The sequence below is a fragment of the Trematomus bernacchii genome, unplaced genomic scaffold (genome assembly GCF_902827165.1).
Source record: "Trematomus bernacchii unplaced genomic scaffold, fTreBer1.1, whole genome shotgun sequence".
Taxonomy (NCBI): Eukaryota; Metazoa; Chordata; class Actinopteri; order Perciformes; family Nototheniidae; genus Trematomus; species Trematomus bernacchii.
Window position 1 is genome coordinate 21,449,073 of NW_022988043.1, and position 16,319 is coordinate 21,465,391.

Here is a 16,319-nt window from a genome sequence, read left to right on the forward strand (position 1 = left end):
GCTGAAAAGGAACAAGGAAATCATAATACTGTCATCATCACCTACTGTATCTGTTGCTGTTTCCTGGTATGGACAAGTTGTTCCGGTTATTCGGCATTGATCAGAAGTGCACTCACATGTTTCAGCTAATAGCTCTGTCTATGGGAGTGCAATTCCTTCAATGTAAATATAGCATAAAAAAGTACCGTGTACCTTGTGCAACTGCTTTTAAGATCACTTGACCTGTTCCTGGATTAAGCACTACTGATTAAAATCCTGCAGGGTGACGTTTAGGTTTTGAATCCATGGCTGGGCATTTGATATGCGAAGGAGGGCCAAACTGTTGTGCCCGTGCCACCTATTATTCTTTTAGAATAATAGGTGGCACGGGCACAACAGTTTATTGAAATTGCTGATTAATAAGAAGCATTTCTCCCTGTCTATATGTAACATATGTGCATCTTGAATTTCACTGAAGTGAAAACAACATAGTTTATGACATATTAACTTGAGAATTGAAAATGCAACTTTCTGGGGCATTGCCAATCTGTTGACCCGGTTTCGGGCCAGCAAATATATATAACATAAACAACCAGACTACTGTATCTCAAATCTCATTTTCAATGCTGACCTGGCCAAGAAGGCAGCAACATAGCTTGCATATTTTCTTCTTACTTGCGCACCTGTGTGTTATCAGCCTTCAAGAGGTATTTGTCTATGTGTTGGCCCTACCCTTTATTTTATTTGTTGTCTTAGCGGCTAGTCTTGGATACTTTGACTTTAGACTTTTTAAAGTTGGGACGTGAGAAGTAATGCAGCAAGATTCTTGTTCTGGTGAGTACAATAAACTAATCATAAATGCAACAAATAACGGATGAGAAGTATAAAAATGTAGATGGAAAGCCTATAATGGCAACAATGGTTGAAGGTCAGTAGGTGTGAAGATTGTTAGATGAATTAAAACAGCTCCACCAATTACAATCAAAAGGGAAAATGTACAATATGTACATGATTTCCATCGTTATTACTGTAATATCAATGGCAATACAAAATAAATAAATAGCTTTCGGTAAAAGGTTTCTATTATTTTATCGGACCTGCTCTATTTAATGTATTTTGTGAATAATGCTATCCAATCGCATACAAGGTGGCATGGTTTCGTTATTAATGAAAGCACTGTATGCATTGTAGTGGTTTTCAGTGATAACACGTGAGATGAAATCTGTGCTATACATGAATGCACAAAGAGGCTATGATGCAGTCCGAACAGAATGTTGAAAAGCAGAATATTGAGTAAACAACAACCAGACCATTTTGTTCCTCTACTGCAGGGGTGTCAAGCTCAATTTCATTGCAGGCCACATCAGCATTATGGTTGCACTCAAAGGGCCGGTTGTAACTTTAAGACTATATAAATATACATATGTAAATATATAATATATATTAAATGATGTATTATATTACATTATTGGCTCTGCATTGGATTATTATCAGTTCTGGTAATAACTTCCTAAATAACTACGTCTGAAAGCAGAGGTCTAGGGCAAATAATTGAAAGCAAATATTCAACAATTACATCAATTGTATTGTATATTATATTCTTTGCAAGCTCTTGCGGGCCACATCAAATGAAGTCGTGGGCCGGGTTTGGCTGCCGGCCTTGAATTTGACACCCCTGCTCTACTGTGAAATGTCTCCATGCTTTAATGTTCAAAAAGCTCTTTATTTTTCTCATACTGCCTGTGCTGCAGCACCTCTTTTCACCCTCTGTCTGAAACCAGAGCCCAGTCTGCTCTGATTGCACTGCTCTTCCATTGGAATAACTAGCATCGCCTTTTCCTGTTTATCCCATTAGTACTTGTTCAGAGTTTTGTGAAGTGTCCTGCATAACCAGCATATTGTTACTTAAAATAACTAACACATTATAGCATCCCTTAACTTCATTATAACTTTGTTTTCTTAAACCCAAGGCATCAACTGCAGCAACATAAGTGGAATTTCTCAAAAACAAAATGGCTCGATCAGCTTGTGGTAAGTAAAGTAGTCACTACCTTGCATGACATGATCGGATATGAAGTTGTCAATGACAAAAAAGAATGAAGGCAGCAGACCAAAATTATTATAAGACAGTTCTGGGAGTGTGTTATTAAGACCTCCAAAAGCATCAGTCCTGACTTAACCAGCTGCCTTGCCTGACCATGTTCAACACTTGTTGTGTATGACATGAAACTAACTGTGTACAAAAAGTTCCATTCAAATATTTACTATAATAACCAACTCCCATTCCCCACTAGTTGGTTTGGAAAGGCACTTTCAAGTGGTTTAGGGATGTCTCTATTTGGAATGTAGCCTGTGTGTTGCAATCCAAACTTCTCTGAAATGTTTCCACATAGCCAGCCGAATGAACATAATTGCGAGTCGTTCTATGTGTGTGTCCCTCTGGCTAGCTAATGTCGCTGCTTTTGTTTGCACTGTTGTTGCTGTTACTGCTTTTGGCTGCTAACTAGATGGTCTTTTTTTTGTTTTTTTTCTCATTGTTTTACAGCATCGGAACTCAGGATTGCAATATTTGGAAAAGATCCAAATGAAAAGACAACACTAAGTAACTTCATTACTGGAAAAAAAGACAGTTCTTCAAAAATGTCAAAGCAATTAAACGTCCAAGGAGAATGGAGGAAAAAACCTTTCAAAGTTCTGAAAAATGCAGACGTCTTCAGTCAGCCTGTAGATAAAGTTAAACACGGGTTAAAGACATGTGTGTTTAATTGCCCCCCTGGACCAAATGTTCTGCTACTGTTAGTGAACCCTTCTGATTTTACTGAGGAGGATAGGCAACAAATCAAGTTCTTCATGAACTTCTTTGGACCAGATGCTTTTAAATACGCAATGGTTATCATAACACACAATTGTGGGCTAGGGAATCCTTCAGTTAATCAACTCATCCAAGACTGTGAACAAAGGCAACATATAATGGACTTTGATGAAGATGATTTTCCTGAGTATGATCACCAAGAACTGATGGAGAAAATGGAGAACATAGTGGATGAAAACAGGGGACAATTTTTAACCTACACTGAAGACACAGGTCCCGTGGGAGCACCTGAATGCACGAAACCACCTCTAAACCTGGTTTTGTGTGGGAGACATGGAGGCTGGAAGGCTTCAGCATCCAATGCTCTTCTGGGAGAAAGAAAGTTTGGTCCACATGTTGAATCATCAGAGTGTGTTAAAAGGCAGGTTACCCTGGTGGAGCTGCCTGCCTTGTCTGGAAAACCTCAGGAGGCAAGAAAGAAAGAAGCATTGGAGAGCATCTCCCTCTGTGATCCTGAGGGCGTCCATTGCTTTGTCCTGGTCCTGCCTTTAGAACCCCCAAGTGAGGAAGACAAGAAAGAGCTAGAGACCATCCGAAACACGTTCAGCGATAGGATCAATGATTTTACCATGATTCTTTTCCTTTCTGATGCAAATAATAATAATGTTAGGAGGTTTCTAAACGAAAACAGAGACATCCAACAACTCCTTCTGACCTTTGGTGGGAAATATACTTTCTGCAACATTAAGAACAAGCAGTCAGTGTCTGAGGTTTTACTTTCTTTGGAAAATATGAGAGCTGTTGGATCCAGTGGCTTCACAAAAGGGATGCTTCCTAAGCTTGTAAGACGTGCAACAAATGCGGAGCAATATAAAAGTCCCAGTAACTTTCAAAGGATGACTCCGAATAGAGCATCTGTTGCAATAGGGACACATGGAGAATTGTTCAAGCAGGTTCAGGAGAAACAGCCTCCCAAGCCTCCAATTGTGCAGCATAGACACAGGACTCGTGCAGACTGTCTCAGGATGATGCTGATTGGGAAAACTGGCTGTGGAAAAAGTGCCACTGGGAACACTATTTTGGGCAAAGAATGCTTTACTTCGAAGATTGCTCAAAAGTCAGTAACCAAGCATTGCCAAAAAGGAACAGGAGAGATTGACGGGCGCTCTGTCGCTGTGGTCGACACCCCCGGTTTGTTCGACACAGCTCTGTCAGATGATGAAGTTCAACGTGAGTTTGTGAAATGCATCAGCATGATGTCTCCTGGACCTCATGTGTTCTTACTGGTGCTGCGGATCGGCCGATTTACACAAGAGGAAAAGGACACTGTGGAACTGATCAAGGGTTTTTTTGGCAAGCAAGCAGAAGATTTCATCATTGTTTTATTCACCAGAGGTGATGAACTTGAAGACCAGAGAATTGAGAGTTACATACAAGAAGATGAAGATAACTCCTTAACAAGACTGATAACTGAATGCGGAGAAAGATACCATGTCTTCAATAACAAAGATCGACAGAATCGTACTCAAGTCAGCCAACTCCTGACCAAAGTTGAGTCAATGATAAGGAAAAATGGCGAGGGCTACTACACCTCAGATTTGTGGGACCTAGGAAGAAAACATCAAGAAGAAATGCCAGAAAAGGAAAGAAACTTAAAAAAGGAAAAATCGAAACTGGATCAAGAAATAGAGAGAGTCAAAGAAAAGGAGATAGAGATGGAGCAGAGGAAGAGGACATTCGAAAGGGAAAGGAGAGAAGAGCAGGAAAGGAGCAAGAAAATGCAAGAGGAATTCAAAAAACTGTGGAAGCAAAAGCTTAAATCTCTGGAAAAAAAAGATCTCAAAGTCTACGAAGAAAAAATTGCCCGAGAGGAAGAAAACAAGGACGAACAATATCAGGAAGGTGATATAATCGGAAGTGAATATGAGGACATTGAGGAAAAAGGAAGGCAAGAAATAATGAAGAAAAATGAAGACAAAACATTCAGAAAGGTGCTTGATGACAAGAAAGAAAAGGAAATGGAGGATCTGAAGCAGCAACAATACAACAATGACGTGATGATTATGCTGCTTAGTAGGAACAAAGTTTACGGGAGAGACCTAAAGAAATTGAAGAAAAAACAAGAAGAAGAAATGAATGAGTTGAAGTTGAAACATGTTTTGCACAACAGAGAACATAAACAAATCAGTGACCTAGAGAAAACACATGAAAGGCAATTAAATAACTGGATAGAGGAACATTTCAAGAAAGCAGTCAAAGACAAGGGATGTAACATTTTATGAGATGTTTTTGCAATGCTCCTCCATTGGCATACCTGGCACCCCCCCACCCACCCTCGACACCTCCATTCATATATCCATCCATATATAACTGCACTGCTTCAGTCACCCATGGTGTCCCCAATGGCTCTTTACTTGGTCCCCTGCTTTTTTTTCTTTTCATTACTGATTCTTCATCACAATATATATCCTTTATTTAACCAGGTAAAAAGACTCATTGAGATTAAAATCTTTTTTCCAAGAGTGACCTGGCCAAGAAGGGCAGCATGAACAAAGTTACAACAGATAAAACACAGACAAGACAGGCAGACAAATACAGCTGTAAAACACAAATAAAATGGCACATTAGCCAGTCAATATGCGAAGTAAAACAAAATATTAAAAATGGCAACATTTTAAACGATTTTTTGGATATACGAGCATATGTTCTACTTAATATCAAGAGCTCTATTCTAAAAACCTGTACTCATGTCCGTAACCCTTGCATTGTTCTAGACCCCACTCTCTCCATACTCTGCGCTTTTACCACAACATGAAAACTGCCTTCTTGCACTCAAGCAACATTGCCCGTATCCAACCCTTTATGTCCTTCACAGCTGAAACTGAGAGCTATGCATTCATTACATCCAGACTTGATGCAACAGCATTCGATGTTTTACCTGCTTACATTCTAAAAAAACTAAATGATATCCAAATCTCTACTGCCTGCATTCTCAGTTCCAACCGCTGTTCTTTTCCCCTATCCTCCATGACCTCCACTGGCTGCCGATCATATACAGGATTGACTCTAAAATATTACTCACAGCAAAGCCATCAACAACCTTGCCTGTGGCTAAAAATTGATGCATCAAGATCACATATATTTTTTTGTTACACTAGGAATGTCTATTTGTTAGCTCACAAAGTAAATATTTTTGTGTTATTCTTTTGTTCAGTCATGTTTATAATAACAGACAGTTCTTACTGCTTTCACTTCAATATATGAAAGTATACATCCCTTATTTACTCATTTATAATGTGGATTCTCCGCACAATGTGTTTTTTTATTGATTATGTTGCGTTGTTTTTGTGCTATTTTGTTTTTTTGATTTGTGTTTTGTGTACGGCGACCTTGAGAGCCTTGAAAGGCGCCTTTATAAATAAAATGGATTATGATTATTATTATTAATATGCAAATATACTGTTTTGTTACCTGTACACACTTTAACATCAGGGAAAATGTTTCATAAATATTTGAATTGTAACATTTGTTTTCCAAGAGCTGATGCACAAACATCTATAAGCATGTTTTACAAAGTACTATGATGTTGTTCGGATTTTACTACACAATATTTGAAAATGATTTCTTATTACATTTACAGAGGGTAATGAATACTTACTAATGTGGTGTACATAAATGTGGCAGAGCTGCAGCTTACTTGTTGAATAATTGGATTACATTTGCTGCACTTATTTTTTAATATCCGCTGCCACTGTTGCCTATTCTTTGGGTAAAAACACAGGTTTTTTTTTAGGTGTCATATTTCATTATAAAGGTTTATTGTCTTTAAGTGCGTGCCGGGTATATGAACATACTGCCATGCACAAGTGTCTTCTGTTTTCTTACTTACACTCTTACACTCATAGCTGTGAAGTGCAGTGGACTTGTTTGTAACACCAACCTTTTGACATGTGGATTCTACACTAGTTTTTTACACTTTTATATTAAAGATCACTAACAACTGACTGAATTCTTTTTATATAAAATGTCTGTGACTGTATACATAGTGTGTGTGGAGAGATGAAAAGATTGAGTATTACGAATGTCTTTTTTTATCTGTAATACATTTTAGGTCAACCAGAATCGTAATCAATCAGTGAAACAGCATTTAACGCATGTTTAAAGACACAATCCTGCGGGGGTCTCAGGTAGTATTTTATCCAATGCCTTCTTTGGTCAAAAAGTATGCTTGAAAGCAGTGGGGATAAGATTTTGTTTTTTTGCTGGGAGATCTAAGTAGCTGAGTGACATTGTTGGATGTGTGATAGCATCAGATATTTTTCCAGTAAAGCAGTTGTTTCGGAAACAGTTCTAAATGGGTTTGAATCCTACTTAAAGGACACAAAAAACGTTGTTTCTATAGGTAAATACACATCCGAGTTGACAAATATGACATGTGGGGTACCTCAAGGCTCCATCTTGGGGCCTCTTCTCTTTAACATCTACATGCTACCACTGGCTCAGATAATGAAAAACTACAAAATAAGTTACCATAGCTATGCGGATGACACACACATTTACGTAACCATTTCACCAGGAGACTATGCTCCAATTCAAACACTGAGCAAGTGCACAAATCAATGACTGGAGCAAGTGCACAAATCAATGACTGGATGTGTCAGAACGTTCTCCAATTAAACAAAGATAAAACTGAGGTAATGGTTTTTGGAGCCAAGGCAGAACGTATAAAAGTTAGCGCTGAGCTTCAGTCTGCAATGTTCAAAACAACAGATAGAGCCAGAAATCTAGGTGTAGTCATGGACTCTGACCTGAGTTTCAACAGTCACATTAAAACAATTACTAAATCAGCCTACTATCACCTAAAGAATATTTCTAGGATTAAAAGACTAATGTCACAGCAGGATTTGGAAAAACTTGTACATGCTTTTATCTTCAGTAGACTGGACTACTGTAATGGTGTCTTTACAGGTCTCACTAAAACATCTATTAGAAAGCTGCAGATAATTCAGAACGCTGCTGCTCGAGTCCTCACTAACACTAAGAAAGTGGATCACATCACTCCTGTTCTGAAGTCTTTACACTGGCTTCCTGTGTGTCAAAGAATAGATTTCAAAATATTGCTGCTGGTTTATAAAGCTTTGAATGGTTTAGGCCCAAAATACATTTCTGACCTACTGCTAAATTATGAACCATCCAGAACTCTCAGGTCTTCAGGGACTGGTCAGCTTTCTGTCCCCAGAGTCAGAACTAAACATGGAGAAGCAGCGTTCAGTTATTATGCTCCAAATATCTGGAACAAACTCCCAGAAATCTGCCGGTCCGCTGCAACTCTGACTACTTTTCAATCCAGGCTGAAGACTTTTCTTTTTGCCGCTGCTTTTAATTGAACTATTCACATCTTAAACTGCACTGTAACTTTTATCCATGTATTTTTTCTTTTAATGTTTATTTTATTATCTTTGCTTTTTAATGACTGATTTTAAATGCCATTTTCTTAATGTCTTTCATTTTTTGTAAAGCACTTTGAATTGCCTTGTGTTGAAAGGTGCTATATAAATAAACTTGCCTTGCCTTGCCTTGCCTTACATAATTCTTTCTGAGACTCCACCCAACAATGCTACGGGAAATATGTAAGGGCATAACTTTGCTTCAGGGCAACTATGAGTTGACAACAAACTCGAGCTGTACCAATTATTTTGTGACAAACTGTGGCTCAAAAGGGGCATTCATGGTTTAGAGTTATGATTCATACATTCATGGTACAGCTAGTTCATGTGCCTCCCTTTGCAAAACGGAGTTATTTAACAGGAGCCAATATGGTATCTTTAATATGTACCAAATATTTGTCATCTATACCTGTCCCCAGCTGCACTTCCCCGCCATGTGAGTATTTTCAGATTTTTCCTGGATATGCATGGTTAATTCAATTCAAAGAGAAAGAGACACGTTTCTCAACCACTCTTCAGCGAAGTTCCGAAAGGAGACAATGGAAAGTCCCCTGGTTTCCCATAAGTTGTCATACTATTTCACTTGTTTTCATCCACCAATAGTTTGTTTGCCAGGTTGTTGGCCCAGCCCCTTTGTTGTTGGCATACTAAGCCTTGAATGCTTTGAATTCATTTTTGAGCTGCGGCTTCAGATGTGGCGAAACAAGATATTCCTTTCTGGTGAGTAGATCTAACAGATGATAAATGCGACTGATTATGAGATTTATAACAATGCACATAATAAAACGTATTAAGGTTGCCTAGAACCAACAACTTAGATGAATCAAAACAGTTTATTGATATCTGCACGTGTTTAACGTTCAGGCATGGGGATCTGACATACCACACTGCTTCACTTTGAATTTGGACAGTATGCTGTAACACAAGATATGATATGACTTCAACCAACAATAGGATCAACTGCAATTAAAGATACAACAACTTCAGGTAAGTGTAGCATATTTGGCAATGGGAGGAGAGAATACTGTAAAGAAGAGAAATGTAGCAACCTGAAACAAAGCAAATTTCCCTATATGAAAATAAAAATGAAACATTTATTCGGTTTATAATTCATGATAATTATGCCAATCTTTTATTATGAAAACAATATAATTCGTTATGTTTAACTATTCAACATATTCCGCATATTTAAGACATATTTAATGCATAAGTTACGCATTCAAATGTATTTAACTGAACCCACTTTTTGCTGTTTATATAATACACTATGGTCATATTTATATCTAAAACAATGAATGCACCCTTAGGAAACCTTCTAATATTGTATTTCACTATGAATAAACCACACACTATTTAGATATTTGAACATTGTTAATCTATACATTCACAAATTAACATGGTTGGCTGATAGTCTAACATACAAGTGTTATTGAGATAAATATGTTTGAATGATTTGCTAAACTTGCAAGCGCAGGGTTTCTTATCCCATTAGGACTGTATATTGTCCACCAGTTTGTAAACTACCCAGAATAACCAGAATATTGTTTCTGAAAATAACAATGCTTGTAAGGGTTTTTTTTATGCCCCAACAGGCGCAACTACAAGTGGAATTCCTCTATCACACAATGAAGAAATCAGCGTGCGGTAAGTCCAATTGGATTCATGAAATAAATATGTTCTGTCACTGATAAGACATTTTTTAATGAAATGCATGACATGATCAGAAATGAAGTTGACAAAGAAGAATGATGGCGGTGGGCCAAAGTTGGTATAAGACGATTGCTGGCTGAGAGAATCTATAGTAACTGAGTAATAATCCACAATAATGTGGATATTATCCTATCTAGTGAGTTTTAATGTTCACAAACTGAACTTTGCATTATGAAGAGTTCCGAGGAATGCTTTGGTTTTGTTCTTTCTACAAGTTGCATTGATAAAAACAAAAATATATTTTACTATGAACAAAAAGGGAACAGACTTAATGGGCTATAAAGACTGTTTCCAAAATTGAGATTAACCAAAATTATAATAATAATAATAAAGATGCATGCTAAAATGTAGTGTAGCAAGGAATGAAGGCACCCTTCGTTCTGTGTTTTGTAATCTGAGTTTCTCTGTGCCCTGCCATCTTAACTAGTTCAGTGTGCATGTGAGTTCCTCTAAGTGTGAGTCACCCTGGCTAGCTAATGTCACTGCTGTTGTTTGCCCTCTTGTTGTTGTTAACGCCCTTAGCTGCCAGCCGCAGGATAAGTATCACTATGTTAAAAATATTGTAAAGCAATCCCTCAACCATCATCAGTTCTGAATTTTGTATTGATAACACTGAAATAATTATTAAACCTGGTTACAGCAACAGCAGCCAGCCGCAAACAAGCTTCAACCCAACCTGCCCAGCACCAAACACCAAACAAAGTGACATCAATAAAGAAAGCTAATAGTCGTCAAGACTTCTGATGTTTTCCAGATGATCTTATACATTGAAAAGAAACTCAAATGTTGTACAGTTTATGGCTAAAAGATTGTATTGTATTGAATTAATGTGCTTACATTCATCATTACATTATATAACTTTCAAGTGGCTAAATGGAATGGACAGAATGATAATGGAAAGATGTAACAGCTGTGTTGTCCAAATATTATTTATATATGCCTGTCCCTAAAATTCTTTGAAAATAGATTTATAAGTGACATGAATGAAGGATTAATGAGGATAATGATATTCCGTCATTGAGTCATGTTACTTTTTAATGCTTTTGTTCTCATTGTTTTACAGTGTCTGACCTCAGGATTGCGATATTTGGAAAAAATCCAAATGAAAAGACAACACTGAGTAACTTCATCACTGCAAAAAGAGATGGTTCTCTCCCAAGAACCCCAAAGCAATGTGTACATGCCGAGGGAGAGTGGAGGAAAAAACCTTTCACAATTCTGAAAACTGCAGACGTCTTCAGTCTGCCACTGGAGAAAGTTAGACATGAGATAAAGAAGTGTGTGTTTAATTGCTCCCCTGGACCAAATGTTCTGCTACTGTTAGTGAACCCTTCTGATTTTACTGAGCAGGATAGGCAACAAATCAAGTTCTTCATGAACTTCTTTGGACCAGATGCTTTTAAATACGCAATGGTCATCATAACACAAAATGATGGGCTAGGGAATCCTTCAGTTAATCAACTCATCCAAGACTGTGAACAAAGGCAACATATAATGGACTTTGATGAAGATGATTTTCCTGAGTATGATCACCAAGAACTGATGGAGAAAATGGAGAACATAGTGGATGAAAACAGGGGACAATTTTTAACCTACACTGAAGACACAGGTCCCATGGGAGCACCTGAATGCACGAAACCACCTCTAAACCTGGTTTTGTGTGGGAGACATGGAGGCTGGAAGGCTTCAGCATCCAATGCTCTTCTGGGAGAAAGAAAGTTTGGTCCACATGTTGAATCATCAGAGTGTGTTAAAAGGCAGGTTACCCTGGTGGAGCTGCCTGCCTTGTCTGGAAAACCTCAGGAGGCAAGAAAGAAAGAAGCATTGGAGAGCATCTCCCTCTGTGATCCTGAGGGCATCCATTGCAACAGTAAGAACAAGCAGTCAGTGTCTGAGGTTTTACTTCGTTTAGAAAATATGAGAGTTGTTGGATCCAGAAAAGGGATGCTTCCTAAGCTTGTAAGAAGTGCAACAAATGCGGAGCAATATAAAGGTCCCAGAAACTTTCAAAGGATGACTCCGAATAGAGCATCTGTTGCATTAGGGACACGTAGAGAATCTCTCAAGCAGGTTCAGGAGAAACAGCCTCCCAAGCCTCCAATTGTGCCGCATAGACACAGGACTCGTACAGACTGTCTCAGGATGATGCTGATTGGGAAAACTGGTTGTGGAAAAAGTGCCACTGGGAACACTATTTTGGGCAAAGAATGCTTTACTTCCAAAGTTTGTCTAAAGTCAGTAACCAAGCTTTGCCAAAAAGAAACAGGAGAGATTGACGGGCGGCCTGTCGCTGTGGTCGACACCCCCGGTTTGTTCGACACAGCTCTGTCCAACGACCAAGTTCAACAGGAGCTTGGGAAATGCATCAGCATGTTGGCTCCTGGACCTCATGTGTTCTTACTGGTACTCCGGATTTGTCGGTTAACACAGGAGGAAAAGGACACTGTGAAACTGATCAGGGAGTTTTTTGGCAAGAAGTCAGAATATTTCATCATTGTTTTATTCACGAGAGGCGATGAGCTTAAAGACCAAACAATTGAAAGTTACATAGAAGAAGGTCAGGAGGACTCCTTAATGAAACTGATAACTGAATGTGGAGGAAGATACCATGTCTTCAATAACAACGATCCGAAAAATCGCACTCAGGTCAGCCAACTCCTGACTAAAGTTGAGACAATGATAAAGAACAATGGGGATGGATACTACACCTCAGATTTGTTCCAAGGAGCTGAGGGCGCCATACGAAAGGAAATGGAGAAGATCATGGAAGAGAAGGAAGCAGAGATACAGAGGGAGCAGACGGACCTGAAAAGAAAACATCGAGATGAAATAAAAGAGAAGGAAAGAAAAATGGCAGAGGTAACATCTCAACTGGATCAAGAAAGAGAGAGAGCCAAAGAAAAGGAGAAATACATAGAGAAGATGGAGCAGGAAGAAGGCAAGAGAGAAATAGAAAGAGACAAGAGAGCAGAGGAGGAACGGAAGAAGAAAGTGCAGGAGGAAATCCAAAGACGCGAATGGGAACAAAAACTCGAAGGTCTGGAAGAAAAACTGTATTATCTATCAGAAAACAGTTCTGTGTCTGACTTAATGCCAGTAATACAGGATAGAAAAAACATGAGACAAGAACGAGAGGCCTGGGAGAAGGAAAGAAGGGAATCGTGGCAAACACAGTATCAGGAAGAAAAGCAGAGGCAAGAGGAGCAAAGAGGCTGGGAAAAGCTAAGGCAAGAACAGGAGCAGGAAATCCAAATGATGAAAAAGAAAAGGAAAGAAGAGAAAATGATCAGAAGGGAATATGAAGAAAGAGAGTGTAAAGAATTAGACAAACTGCATGAGAAAAATATGGGAGGAATAAGAAAGCAAAAAGAAGAGGAGGCCAGAAAGCAAGCTGAAGAGTGCAACGAATTCAGAAACATGTTTATTAACGATGTTTCATTAGATATGAACAGGTCCGAAAAGGAAAGGGAGGATCTGAGGAAGTTGCAAAGAAACAAAACTGACTTGATGATAAAACAGCTGAGCAAAAACAGAACGTTCCAAAGAGACATAGAGAAACTGAAGAAGAGACAGGAAGAAGACATGATCGACTTGAAGAAGACGCATTTCCTTTACAGCAGAGAACATCTGAACGAAGAAGTCAGTGACCTGGCGAAAAGACACGAGCGGGAAATAGATGACTGGATACAGGAACATTTGAAGAAAGCAATTGAGAACAAGGCTTGTAACATTTTATGAGATGTCACACCAACACAGCTGCAAAACTGTCATGTTTTGTTTTTATTTCATACTGAACCAGTACATATACATAAATGTTCTTCAGATGCCATTACCTTGATTTAAGGGGCCCTATTTAGCTTATTTGGGTTTTTCTTATCCTTTGGTGTGTTATATAGGTTTATGTGCATGTAAATGATCTGCAAAGGCTCAAGTCCCAGAGTTTCGTTTCTCTCCGACACACTCCCCCCCCCCCCTGCCTGAAATGTCTCCATTGGACTCCTTTGTTTACTTCCTTAACATAGTGACACTTTTATTGCCTAGCGCTCCAACACATTGTACGTGATGGGCTAGGGAGCGGTACATCTCTAAGCCGTTGACCAATCACAACAGAGCCGGCCAGCCAGCCAATCAGAGCAGACTGGGCTATTATGTTTCTGTTAACACTTGACAACTTTAGTGGCCCTTTCACATAGTTTCTTTAACTTTGACGATACACTTTATGTGTTCTTAAGCTGTTAAGAGTGAATGTATAGCTGTCAGTTGTCTTTCAATCAGAAGGTTGAGGGTTCAATCCTAGTTTTACGGTGGCAGACAGGTGTTTGGAGATTTTTATTTGCAGCATTTTGTTTTCGCATGTTTTGTAAAGTGGGTGAAGAAGTTTCTTCATTTGCATGTGCTTTGGCACATTTGAATTGACATTGCTTTTGAAAGTGCAGCGTGTTGCTCTTTAAGGAAATGTTTTGGGCCATTTTAACATGTTTGCACCTGTCGGCCACCATAAAGCTTGAGATATAAATGCAGTCTTCTATTTACCATTTAAAGAACAGTGTCTAGACAGTCTATCTTGTCCGTTAAAATATATATTTTTGCACAAGCAAAACCAATATGTTTTTTTTGTGTGTGGAGTAAACCTCAAAGCTAACACTGTAAAAAGTTTTTTTTATTTTTGATCAATTTTATTTGTGTTCCATGATTACTGAAGGTTAACACTGTAAATATTTTCAAATATTAGGAAGTTTCATGCCATAATCAGTCATTTTGAATGTGAGTCATTTGCACAGTCTCTAAATATACTATGTTTTTTCTTGTTAGTACACTTCACAAGATGATGTATACAATTGACCACTTGTTCTACTGTAACAATGTCGGAGGCTGTACAAACTACAATGTGTTGTTTGGATTTTGCATGTGTACAATTATTTTCAGATTTACTTTTAAAACTATATTTAACAAATATTTCTTATTACACATAGAGGGCAGGAAAAGTTACTCCCGTGTTATAAATAATTGTGTCAACCGCAGTTTGTTCTGAACATCATCCCTGCTGCCACTGAAGAGAGTCAGATTTCATCATAAAGTGTCATTGTCTTTAAATGTCGGCTAAACATCTGATCATCTTTGAAAACGTTTTTCCTTTTTGTATGTTTACAGTCAGCCCTGAGCAGTGCTGTGCTATGTTATCTGTTGTTATAATTAGGGCTGGCTCATGCTGGCCTTGAAAATCCTTCTGGGTCATATTTGTTATTGTATTTTTATTTTGTATTTTGTATTTACTTAATTTTATTTGTGTTTTACAATAACATTAACATTTAGTCAAATAGATAGTCTATCTTGGAATTGTATTATATATTTGTACAGCTTCATTCATGTTAGTTGATCTGTACAAAGTGTAAAGCCCCCTGAGACAAATGTGTTTTGAGATATTGGGCTATATAAATATGTTTTATTTTATTTTATTTGCTACACCCATAGACTGCATATATAAAGGGTAACAACAACCTTCTGAGTTGTGGTTTCAACACTTGTTCTTTTAAATTAAATACCAGTCCGTAACAACGAGTGAAATTATCTGTCTTTATTTATATATTTATCTTACTTTAGAAAAAAAAAAAATCTGAATTCATTTTACATATCTTATCTCCTATTTCTTATCAACATTAAAGGCAAGCAGATTCTAAATTAGTCAGTCAACATTTTATTGTTAAACTTTCCCCCTTCTTTTCACTTATATTTGTGACAACAAACAAACTATCATGCAATGAGCAAACACATCTAAAGTCAGACATGCATCTGCATTTAGTCTCCTGCCAATTTTGGTCATCTATTTTCATAAAAAAATAAGGCACATTCCTAACACCATTGCCATAGGACGCAATATAAAACAGAATGATCATCTGTTGTGTTTTAAAACTTGTGCTTAAAGGTAGGGTAGGTAAGTTTGAGAAACCGGCTCGAGATACACTTTTTGTTATATTCCATTGAATGCTCTTAACATCCCGATAGCAATGAATATCTTAAGTGCTTTGACAAAAAATCCATAAAAAAATGTCATCTGTAGAAGCCGTGGCGCTGTAAAAAGCACGACCAATCATTTTAGCCGGCCCAGCTAAAATAACTGGATGGCCTACCTGCCGGTCAGCCTTCCATCTCGTGCACAAACTTATCTCGTGCCCTCATTGGTCATGTGCACGTTCATGTGTGTTGGAGGAGGGGCTCTGTAAGGAAGTGGCAGATTTTTTCCGGCTGTGTATTTTCAAATTCTAGCACACTCGAGCTGGTTTCTCCAAAATTACATACCCCACCTTTAAGGAGGCGTGTTTCAATTGGTTTCACCTTGGCTATATGCCAATGTAAATAAAAATGACTACAGT

General features: G+C 38.1%; 3 protein-coding genes across 3 annotated transcripts in view; 2 read left to right on the forward strand and 1 right to left on the reverse strand.

The window, feature by feature from the left end:
• Positions 1–16,319, reverse strand: part of prdm6 (PR domain containing 6) — a 124,218-nt gene that overhangs the window by 42,573 nt on the left and 65,326 nt on the right. The window lies entirely within an intron of this gene.
• On the forward strand, positions 593–6,647 carry LOC117473217 (GTPase IMAP family member 8-like). The gene is made up of 4 exons (XM_034118735.1): positions 593–813; positions 1,950–2,010; positions 2,525–5,108; positions 5,361–6,647. Exons 2-3 carry the CDS (start codon positions 1,992–1,994, stop codon positions 5,071–5,073), a joined length of 2,568 nt encoding a protein of 855 aa, XP_033974626.1. The 5' UTR covers positions 593–813; positions 1,950–1,991; the 3' UTR covers positions 5,074–5,108; positions 5,361–6,647.
• Positions 8,925–15,507, forward strand: LOC117473216 (GTPase IMAP family member 8-like). Its single transcript, XM_034118734.1, has 4 exons — positions 8,925–8,958; positions 9,103–9,225; positions 9,831–9,882; positions 11,012–15,507. The coding sequence occupies exons 3-4, from the start codon at positions 9,864–9,866 to the stop codon at positions 13,684–13,686; spliced, it is 2,694 nt and encodes an 897-aa protein (XP_033974625.1). The 5' UTR covers positions 8,925–8,958; positions 9,103–9,225; positions 9,831–9,863; the 3' UTR covers positions 13,687–15,507.